This window comes from Dermacentor variabilis, chromosome 5 (genome assembly GCF_050947875.1).
Source record: "Dermacentor variabilis isolate Ectoservices chromosome 5, ASM5094787v1, whole genome shotgun sequence".
Classification (NCBI taxonomy): domain Eukaryota; kingdom Metazoa; phylum Arthropoda; class Arachnida; order Ixodida; family Ixodidae; genus Dermacentor; species Dermacentor variabilis.
In genome coordinates this window covers 28767473-28779508 of record NC_134572.1, presented here as the reverse complement: position 1 = coordinate 28779508, position 12036 = coordinate 28767473, and the positions used below count along the sequence as shown (strand labels likewise).

The 12036-nt window shown below is 42.8% G+C and overlaps 1 protein-coding gene across 1 annotated transcript in view; it reads left to right on the top strand.

Annotated features, from left to right (window-relative positions):
* The window catches only part of LOC142583472 (acetylcholinesterase-1-like), a 37626-nt gene extending 27598 nt beyond the window's left edge, over window positions 1-10028 (top strand). Inside the window, exons 2-3 of the mRNA XM_075693960.1 lie at window positions 6642-8137; window positions 9887-10028. Of these exons, the coding sequence (XP_075550075.1) occupies window positions 6642-8137; window positions 9887-10028 (1638 nt within the window). The remainder of the gene's footprint in view (window positions 1-6641; window positions 8138-9886) is intronic.
* The last annotated feature ends 2008 nt before the right edge of the window (window positions 10029-12036 follow it).

Here is a 12036-nt window from a genome sequence, read left to right as displayed (position 1 = left end):
AGCTGGCTAATGCAACTGGCCAGTATGAGGTAAGCTCATAAGGAGTCTTTCCAGGCTTCAAGAGAGCAACCAGATGGCTGATCTTCCACTGCTCCGGAACAATACCGGAGACCCATGTGTCAATGTAATAATTGAGCAGCGCACTGCGACCAGCCCTGCCAAGGTGAGAGAGAGACGAGTACGAGATCCCGTCAGGGCCAGGGCAAATGTATGCCGACACAACGCAGGAGCAGCCTCCTTTTCAGGCATCGTAAAGGGTAATCCGTAGTGGCCACTGGGGGAGGGTGGCGCAAAAACTTCGAATTGGATTGTGGCTGGCTGAGTTGTGCCCACAACCATTCTGCAGAAGTCGTCCGCTACCTCTACATCAGTGCGGCGTTGGTAAAGGTCAAGAGTGCTGAAAGGGTACCTTTCTTGAGGGGGAAAACGTAGGCTCCTAACTACCTGCAAAATACGTGACAGCGGCTTGCGAGGATCCAGTGATGAGCAGAACTTTCTCCAGCGCTTCTTTCCTAATTTCTCAAGATGGCGCTTTATTTATCGTTGAGCTCGTCGACAAAGGGTGAGATCATACGGGGATTTCGTCCTTCTGTATTTCTTATCAGCGCGCCGTCCGACTGCGCGTAACCTCTCGAATTCCACGTCGATACCAAATACTTCCACTAAACTCCCCATTCTTGACCAATCCTCCATAACACGTTAGAGCCATTGCCGATCTCGTCAACATCTGCAATACCACTCTCGATTGCTGCCATTTATCCTATCATCGAAGAAGCATCGTATAACAAGCAAAACACAGTGCAATTGTCTAGCTTCGGGTGGTGTTCCTATGGCCTTTACCTCTCGTATTTTTTCGTCAAACTGTACAAACAGGGGGCTTCAATCTGCCGTTCACATCAATATCGGTTATAGTCTCATGTTATTTTTCCCCTCGTTTTTTTATATTATTTTTTGCTCGGCCATCATACTCTAGCACGCCGCAATATATGTTTTTGTATTTTCTTCGATATCAGGGAAGTTGCAATGTCGCAATAGATGAAACACGAGATAAGTCACAAGAAATTTACTTTTTGTCCCAATTTATGTGACTGATATGAAATAATTACTATAGTGACTATTAATTCTTATTCATTTTTATTTATTAGATACTGCGGAGTCAAGACAAAAGCAGGGGGATCATAGAATTGAAATTCGAACAGCAATAAACAAGAAAAGTGAACAACCGTGATGTAGGTGCAGTAATGTTAACTCGAAGTCTGGCTATCTGATTCAGTGAAACAATTCCATTCATGTATTGCTCTTGTGAAAAGAAAGCGAACTTTAACAGGTAAGTACGTGAAAAATATGGCGTTAGTGCGCTTCGTTGATGGTGTCTGGTGCGCCTGATAGTTGAAGTTAATAAAAGTGGGGATGAATCTAGAGCTAGTTTGCTATTCTAAAGTTGGAAGAGAAATTCAAACCCATATGTTTGCATTCGTACTTGTAATACCTGCATGTCGCTAGCTTCCATTAATTTAGAGCGTGAGTCTCAAGTGGCACATTTGCTAAACATAAACCTTACAGCCTTCCTTTTAATACTTTCAAGAGTACACCCGTTAGATTTAGTACAGGGGTCCTGTACAATGCAGGCATACTTTAGTTTTCGCCTCAAAGGAGAAGTGTAGCAGAGAGGTTTAACGTCAGCGGGAGCCGTTCTAAGTTTTCGTCTCAGGACACAGAGCTTGCGGAAGGCAGGCGAGCAAATGTTAGTAGTGTGAAGATTTCAAGATAGGTTAGTAGTCAGTTTCACGCCGTGATATTTGTAGTGACTTACTTTTTCTATTTGTACGTTTATGGTAAGTATATGAAAGCAGATTTTTTTTTTTTTTGCGAGTGAAGGAAGTCAGACGCATATCCTCGTGTTTAGTGCCCTTCCCTATTGTTTACACGATTCCTCTATATTATCATAACTAGTGTTGAAGTAATTATAGTCCTTAGTGCAAGTAATTTTTCTAAATGAGACACAATCGTCACACATTTTAATTTGTGCACCAAGGTTAATAGCATCGACAATACCATTATTATGCAAAAGGAACAGACACGGCCTAGCGCACTGCCCTGAGGTACACCAGAAGTGACTGGAAAACAATCCGAGTGTTGACCGCCCTATTTATACGTAATGTTTGCGATTAGTTAAGCTGAAATCAGACAAATAAAAATTTGTTGAATACATATGATTCTGAGTTTTAAAACTGGTTTATCGTGAAGAACATTGTCAAAAGCCTCACGGAAATCTGAAAAAGAAACATATCTTTCTGACCATGTCTATCGTGGAATAATGCAAGACAATGAAACAGAGGGACAAGTTGCGTTACGGTTTAATATCCTTTCCTAAATCGATATTGAAACTTGATATGGAGTGCTCTTTCAGGAACTCATTTATGCTAGTAGCTACAATAAGTTTAATAATTTTAGAACATGATGAAGTTAGTGAAATGAGACGGTAATTTTCTAGTGTCAGGCGGTCTCCCTATTTAAAGATAAGCACAACTCGAATTGTCCTCTAGTCGCCGGACAACACGGAAGTCAACAAAGAAGCACTAAAATAACAATAAAAAATTTCGCAAGGCACAGAGCATATCGTCGCAGAAACACGTCTGGAACATCGTCTAGACTAGATGTTACTTTAATTCTCAAGTTCAGGTGCATGGATACCACAACATGACATGAAATAAGTGTACATGAACATTTGGAAAGACCATCGGACTACATGCGCCATTTGAATCAAAAGTGGCAAACACGCTACGAAAATATTAATTGATATTGATTGAATATTGATGCAGGGTAGTGTTTATCAGCTGTGCAGGTAAGCGAACATGTGACTCAGGCGAGATATTTTTTAATGTGCAGAGCACTGTGGAACAGATATGTGTACAGAGGTTGGAATTCGGTGGAGCGATTGTAGCGGGAATAAAAATGACACAAAGAACAGAAAGGACACCACAAGTACGCCTAGAATTATTTTCAAACATTCTAACCATAAATAATGAAAAACTCGAAGAAGGAGAGGGGAGATAACTTATTACAGGAAAGGCAGCGACATAATGGCGAGAATGGGAACAATGGATGTATGTGTAAAATAAACACCCAGAAGTGTGATTTCTTTAAAGTCTCGAGAGTCAAGTCCATCACTCTGCAAATTGTCCGTAGCAAGCCCTGGTGGCTGTTTCGGCGCATGTAGTCACACAATGAGGCCGAAATAGAGGCTTCCCACAATCCTTGCTTTCCGATGCCTGTCAGCGTACAAGTACTCTGCTTATGTATACTGCCTTCCTTTTTTGCTATGCTGAAGTTTTAATTTGGCTATAGCCAGTGTATCTCACACGTGAGGAGGAACACCGGCTGAGCCGTCGTTTATTACCATAAAGGAGTATAAGCGCCTATACGTGTTTTAAAGCACGTATAGGCGCCTAGACTGAGAACGTTATCGCTGTCACGGTTAAATGCATGGCAGTCACGAAGTTTCGCTTGTGTGTTATTTTGCGCTCACCAATAAGACACATAAAAAAGGCTTGTTGTCAAAGGCGTGAGCACACGTAGGCTTCGCCTACGCATGCATCGATGTTGGCACTGCCGATTGTGTGGATAATTTAGGCAGTTTAGGCAGCATCCTGGTTTCCCCTTTCTACATTTCGTTATTTATTTTTTACGGGGTACTTCTACACCTCGAAAATTGCTAAGTCATCAAAATTTGACGTTAACGAGTCTTGTACGTCTGATTCAAGAGAGAGAGAGAGAGAGAATGAAGAGGAAAGGCAGGGAGGTTAACCAGATATGAGTCTCCGGTTTGCTACCCTACACTGGGGATGGGGGATAGGGGTTAGAAAGATGACAGAGTGGAAAACGCTAAAAAAAAGGAAAAAAAAACACGCACACATGGAGGCACACACACAAAAGGCGTTCCAGTTAAAGTCGTTCACACAGGCCGGTAGATCGCAAAAAGCGCAATAGCGCTTGCACGGCCTTCTTCTGTGACGGTAGGTCCTTTCGATGTTGTAGAATTCTTTTTTCGGATAGCGCTTGGTCGTCCAGTTGGTCAAGTTCGTGGCGAAGGCATGCGCTCTGTGTACTGTACTGCAGGCAGGCACACAAAATATGGCCAATTGATTCTTCGTGGCCGCAGTGGTCACAGGTTGGGCTGTCGGTCATCCCTATGCGGAATTCAAATTTTGTTCTATAACGTTGCAGGATGTTTTATTGCATTTGTATACTGCTGCTTCACATATGCCTGGAGAATGGCGGCATTTTTTGCCCACAACCTGTTGCCGGAACTTCATTGTGTTTTCTTTATTATTTTTGCTACATATAATATTTTAACAATATTGCGGCAAACGGAACGCTAAAGACCACGCGAATATTACCACCCCCTCAGGAAAGGCAACGTCGTAATGGTCAAGTGATTACTTGAAGACAAGGTGTCACGGTGAACTAGTACATTTTGAGAAGGAAATCCAATGAGGTTAACAGCGGCAGTAACACGCATAGGCTGAACAATGAATGAGGCTGTATCTACTCCCACTATGCAAGGGGCCGTTATATTTCGGCGTACAGCTTCATATTTTTTTATCATGATCAAAGCAGAATACTGTATCTAATTGTATCTAACACTCTTTAATAACACTTGGATTAATCAGGAGGTTATTAAATACTTTCTGCTGCTATACACTGGCACGCCCCACTTGCAATCTCCTTATAGTGTTCTGGCTTCATGTTTCTTTCAGTGTATGTTGCCGCGAACTGTTAGAGGGGGAAAGGAGAGGAATGCGTATGGTATATTGGCGGTGAACGACGGCTTTCTACTGTGTTTCTTGGTTGCTGAATTCAGCAGGCTATTATGCACGAGCTAGTGAAAAAGCCCTGTAACGTTTATTTATCTTTGAAACTTTCGTGAACAACGATGGGGTATATTCATATGTTCTTGATTTTCTGTCGTGGTCACAGACTGCAATTTTTCCTGCAATTTTTTACTAAGTTTGCATAGACTTAAGCTGATACCTCCTCCTTCGTGATAGAAATTTCGATGCGCTTTTTTCACTGAACTTGGTTGATATGCCATACGATTTTCGCAAATCCGGAACCGTATCATCTGCGAAAAGATTATTTACGCTGGGACCGCTAGTAGGAACTCGGGCCAGTCAGCTGTGATATTGATCGCATTATTAGCGAAGGTAACCGGCTAGGGGCAAGCAACACCCACGCTTGAAAAGCTTCGCGAATTCGGCCCCCGAACATCTGATGTATCTAACGTAGATATTTTGTCGCTAAAGATAACACAGCGGGTAAGGATCGCAGAGGCACGTGAAACTGCGACACAACCTAGTAATGATTTAATCCCTTTAAATTATCGTGTGTGTGGAGCGAATGAAAACACCTTTGCTCTTTCACCTTCCACGCGCGAGCCATCCAGTACGATTCCACAAACACCTGCAGCACTTTCCAGCATTTAATGCTGGTAATTTTAGCCCAGTGATGGCTTTTTGTAAAAGCAAAAATGCAAGGGGAAAAAAGTAGAAAGAGCCTGTCGACAACAGGACTTGGTTTACCGGATGTGGTAATCTTTATTGAACTCTCGCTTACGGCTCTCCTGCCTACGTGCATCTCCAGAGCGTTTGCGTTCAACATGCGACTATAAATCGTGCAGTTTGGGCGACCCAAATGCATTCATCGGGCCAGGTATTATTCCTATACTGTGTGGTAATATTGCGGCGTGTTTAATTTTTATGTTTACTTTTCTTGGCTTAGTAGTTGAGGGTGCTTGTAGTTGCATTATCCTCCTTGTTTGTTCTCAAATATTTCGAATTTTTTTAAAGCTAAGTGACCATCAGTCTAGCGTTGGTTTGGTGATTTAAGATTTCAGATTTTTTGCGGCTGTACCCGGCTTTGTTTTTGTCACATCTGTCATTCTTTAACGGCTTCGAATAGTGGATCTCAATCTACAGCGCAGACGACGTAGATAGTAACACAGCTGATTGGGCCTGTCCACGACTGAAGTATGAGATCTTGATAAGCAATGACTATAATTCAATATAACCCAAAGCTTCAAGTTTTCAAGGTTTTCATGCCAATCCTATTTGTTCCACAAATAACTCAGAATATTTCGAACAATTATAAATACGAATTTATTGTGGAATAACTCTAGCTAAAATATCGCATGCCTAATATTCATATTTTTCATAACACTTCTAAAATATGATAAAAATTGATCATTGATGATACATTTGCACGTGAGGGTAAATGGAAATGGAAAGCAGCCGTTTGTGTCCGTGATTTTAAGAAAATTTGTTCAGCATTCGTTTACTTCGGACCAAAGCCAGGAAATACGTCTTTTGTCTCCAGTATAGTCAATATTTTGCTTCCTTGAGTAAAACATTTGCATCAATTTATCTGTCGTGAAGTTTTTAAACTAGTAAGATTCAGGACATTCCTTAATATTGTTTCACAGTATCACCTAAACCTTTCAGACTTCTATGTTTATTCTTCGATATGTATTTTCCTTGGTTGTAATACTTTACCTATAGCGTCTCATTTCACGGGTCAGCTCTAAAAGGGCTAAACGCATAAAGACGTATATATGGTCTGACGTAAACTTCTCACATTTGCAGATACTGTGCCAAAATATGGTGATATGGAGAGAGGCTGGTATTCCATTCTCGGCACTGCTAATATGGACTGCAGCATGTAGCGATGTGCTCGTCACCATACGTCAAGGACGAATACGTGGGCGCTCTGGCACAATACTTGGACGCCCTATTAACATATTTCTCGGAATACCGTATGCAAACCCCCCCGTAGGTAAGCTGAGGTTCCAAAAGCCTGAGCCCAAGACACCATGGACTGGTGTGCACGATGCAACCTTTCCCAAGAGCTCCTGCAGCCAGCCACGAGCTCCAACCAAATTTCCTATCCCAGCGCGTCTTTCGGAGGACTGTCTGTATCTAACTGTGTGGACACCCAGCACGACAGACTCTGGTAGGCGGCCTGTTCTGGTGTGGATGTATGGCGGCATTTTCATTCTCGGTTCATCGTACCAGGATATGTACAACGCCACAGTCCTGTCAGCTGTCAATGACCTCGTCGTCGTGAGTTTCGACTTTCGTTCGTCCGTATTCGGCTTCCTCGACTCCGACAACCCGGAAGGACCGGGTAACGTCGGCCTCTGGGACCAACGACTGGTGCTCGAGTGGGTTCGGGAAAACATCGTCTTTTTCGGGGGAGACCCCGAGACCGTCACAATGTCTGGCGTCAGTTCTGGCTCCATGATGGCCCACGCCCACATGATGTCGCCGCTCAGCAGGGGGCTCTTTAGGCGAGTGTTCTTGATGAGCGGCACGCTTAATACCGATACAACCGTAGACGCTGTGTCGGAAAGCATCGTCAAAGGAAATGAGGTTGCGAGGATTCTCGGCTGTGCCAGCTCTTTCCAGGATCTCACAACCCATACTGAGCGTGTCCTTGACTGCCTTCGAAAGGTGCCGGCCTGGCTCCTCGAAGGTGCGACAGTCCTGTCCATGTTACCGAAGTTTCTTTTTTTCATGCCCACTTTCAAGACCGAATTCATACCACTGCTCCCCTCAGCCGCAAGTGAAGCGGGAGCCTTCGCGCCCGTCGATGCTGTCGTTAGCGTCACGGCTAACGAAGGCACATTTCCTTTCGCATATCAGCCTGACAGCAGGCTGCTTGAGCCGGACCTAAGCGATGTGAGCATTGAATATTTGAGATCTGCAGTCGAGGAAATGTTCAACATGTGGGAAAAGGATAAAGTCGTTCCACTGGGCGTGGCTTATCTGGAACGCGCACCGCCAGATGACAAGTTGGCACTGAGGGAGACAGCGTGCGACTTTTTCGGAAAGCAGAACTCTTACTGCCCGAGTAGGTTCTTTGCTGAAGGTCACTCGAAGAAAGGGGCTAATGTGTATGGGCAAGTTTTTGCGCACAGGTCCAAAATGGCTAAAACTCCTGAATGGATGGGAGTCACGCACATGGACGATGTACCCTACAATTTCGGAATTCCTTTCTTGGATGTGGACAGCTACACCGACGAAGACAGAAATTTTAGTCTGGACGTAATGCGCAGCCTTGCTAACTTTGTTAGAAACGGGTAAGTGTGATTCCTTTGCTTGGCCAATTAGTTGCGTGAAGCTGTGCCAAAGGCTCTGACTTGCGGTGTAGAACCGAACCTGTAGTATAGCTGTACGTAGTGTAGCGTGTCATGGGAGTGAAATCTAAAAAAAAGACAGCTTTCACAAAATTCTAGAAAATCAATGCAGTAGGAGATAGCTTGCAAATGAATGTAAACAATGCCAGAAAAACTGTCAGCCAATAACGTAGAGTGTAACTGCACACCTTACACTTATTGTAAAATGAGTTTCGTCCTCCTTAGCACTATGCGCATATATGAGCGCACACCCAAAATAAGTAGAGAACAATACTTCGTGCAGCTACCCATGCACATGTTCAAAATCACATACTTATTCTTCATATTTGCAATCGTTACCTTCGGTTTGTTTCCGTATTGTGTTACATGAGATTCGTCCCCCTTTTGCACACGCCGTCTAGCGACTACTGATTACACACAAGAGAAATTCATACTTGTAGGTGTGTAGACTGTCAAAGCACCCTTCCTGCACTTTCATTTTTTGAAATTTTCAACAATGGGTGTATTTGTTAGCAGCCCAAGGTTACTGCACATTTGCCTTTTCTCAGGGTGCTAAATAGGTGTTGTGTGCCCATAATATACCTTAAGGCGTTTAAGAGAGCTCTGGTGTTTCAACTTTTCAAACAAGCGAGAAGCCGGAGCTTTTCTCGCACAGCTTTGCTCCAAAACTTCAGTACCTAGAGTAGGCTACGAATGTTATCCTGACGCTGCATGTATATGACGTTTAAGATATTCTTTCATGCACTGCCTCATCATTTTATTAGAAACATTAAGTAACAGGTATTATTTAGCCAGCTAATCACAAACGGTGCAGTGTCAGGGAAGTTGCATGTTATTAACTGCATTCCGGCCCAGAACGGCTTTTTTATGATTCACCTGTTCGTTCTCTATCGGTGGGTAAGAAATTCTTCAACATTCATATACAAGTGTAGTACATTTTGGAAGCTTCTGCCACTGTTCATTTTGAATCTTTTGAATAAGTTAGGGTGAAAGAGTGTAATTGCAGTAAAACGTCCTTTTCTATCGGTATAAGGGCATGAGTTACAGAACTTCCTTAAGAGTGCAATTTCTTTCATGCGCGCTTTTCATTTTTCTAGTCAAATTATAAGGGAGATGCCTCTAAGAATTCTTTTATGGATTTACTCTGGTTCGGAGCCGGAAAAAAAATAAAGACAAAGTCATTGGTTCGTCTATCTTCTTTTTTTGTGTGTGTTTCCATGCACAATGCCTATTTTCGTGCGTAAAGCTATCCCCCTTCTCTAGAAATCAGCTCTTGTGAGGCATCAGAACTAAGTTTACCATGGAGAATATCCCCTATAATACATTCTTTTATGCATACGGCTAAGTCAGAATGCTCCAACACATTATTTAATACTGTCCAGAATGCCTTGACAAATTATGGTTAAGCGCGCGAGCAAGCCAGTAAGTCAAGTAGGTTAATAAGTGAGCAAGCGGATTAGTTATGCACAGGCAAGCAAATCTTTGCATAAGTGATACGTTATCACTGTGCAGCCGGCATCACCTTACATATGTGCAAAATTAAGCTCGCTAACTCGACAGGATCTGGAACAGTCATGTAATGGATTTAATCACCTATGAACTTCTTGGTTTGGCTACTGCAAACTTATAAGAGACCACGTTTCGGGTGAACGTCCTTTAAAAACTGCACATACGTCTTATGTTCCTTCCCAGGACTCCTGGTCTGCCTGGATTCGAGAGCTGGCCTCAGTTTTCAGTGGATGATCCGAGTTTTGTGTGGCTCCAACCTGGCAACTACGGAATAGTGAATGACTTTTATAGCACAGGATGTGAGCTTTGGAGGAAGTTTCTCTGAGCTGAAGAACATAAATGGTTCTTCTGATGAATGCCTTCTGGTCGGTCGTTACCACCAGGGCAGGCAATTTTGTGAAACCAGTGGTCCAGTGAGTGCCTCAATAAGGCTTTCACGCTGTATGTGCAATACCCACTTGTGTGCCGAGGTATATTCACGTAATGTTGAATCCCTGATCGAAACTACAGTTCTCCCCCTGTAAATCTTTTTAAGCTGGCAGGTCAAACGTATGTGTCAATTTCACAATATTCACCAAGAAATAAGCAGGTATTTGCCAGAGTATCGTATAGCAAACGTAAATTGAATTATTATGCATCGATGCAGTAGATTGCATAATGTCGTAACATAAGAATACGACATGGCGTATTTTTATGCCATGCCTTAGCCATGCGCACCTTTACAGTGCACAAAATGGGGCGTTGCTGAGATGCACCAAAATTCGCAAGCTCATGTCTTCATATCTCTATCGCCTCAGCCTTATTTTAATGGTGTACTGACTTCGAAATTAAGTATCTTTTTTGTCTATTTTTGATTTCCTATATTATTTTTAGGAACTTCTGTAGCGTTTCTGGGCGTGCTTCGCTGATCTTCCTGCCCATTCACAAGCAGTACGTGCTTACGTGTGGCAGTGAATGCATATCGCTTGTGAAAAGCAATAAAAATATTATTACTATTATTTCTACAGACATAAAACTGCAGTCCTTGAGAAGACGTGCACGCGGACGTGCGTGGTTCATAATTGTTTCTGAGTTCGTACAAAATCACAAGTCTCACAAGCCCCATTATAGTGTTATAAAAGCAACAAAAATAAAGAGTACTTCTTCTCCCACTCTTAATGCACCGAGTACGCTCAGGAAGCGGACGGCACAAAATGTTTTTTTTTTTTGCTTGACTACATCTTGCAGTTAACCATCTGCAACACTTCAGAACATGCTTTACTGCAGAATATGTGTTGGTGCTTGGAAGACTCCACTCATTTTTCAGCCAAGCCCGTAGCTCAGTAGTGGGTAGCATTTACAATGACAGTGCTCTTGGCTCTAAAGTTGCCGAATTGGTGCACTTTTCGTGAACTGAAATCCGTTGTATGCCTTCGCAAATCTTTTTCGAAGGTCCGCATGCTGTAGGCGACGCTTGTGTGTATACTAATACATACAAACTTGTACGTTCGCTAGAAATACGTTCGCTATAGAACAGCGCATCACGCTGCTAACAAAAGCAAAATGAAAGCATAAAAGGACTCGGCGCGCTACTTAGCGGATTAAGGCTTATGTGCATCCATGTGAATTAGCAAAACGGACTGCTGGGCTAGTTGGGACAGCACGTAAAGAAACGATTGGACAGGTGCTATTGTCCCGCCGTCTTTCTTGTCCTGTTTTGTTCTTGTGCTCGATTTTGGTTATGAAGATTCATGTGCATAGTGCTTTTTTGCTTCAGTTTACTTGCAGTACAGTACAGTTAGTTGGAAGAGGCGTGTTAGGCGCGCAGATCCAAACCGCGAAAGTGTGATTGCAGATAGAGAAAAGTCAGGGAGCGTTAGCACATTGTGAACGTGATAACCCTGTAGACGTGCTGGTAGAGTGGGAAAGCGTTTCATGACATGTTGCATTTTAATCAATATCGCTTTAGGAGCAACACCACAGTGGCGCGATAATTATACATCTTACAAAACATTTCCTTAATGCAGTACAGGTCGTTTCATTTTCGTATAATATTTCCATCTCTATCGCTATAGAAACAACAAATCAGTGGCACGCACTTCAAAAATGTTTCAAGAACTTTTAATTCACAGTCAGTTGTCCGGTCTGACTAAAAATTCAATTGCGTCAGTAGCATAGGACATGTTGCCTCTTCATAGGATATGTCTATGGCTAGACAGGCCAACATTTACATCTTGTCTTGAATGACCTACCAAAGTGATCTTCCTCAGTACTGTTAGAAAAGCGCATTTACTGGCGTGCCTAAATAAAGCTAAAATAGAAAAATGGCTGTTCTTCCAGCGTTTACAGTATGT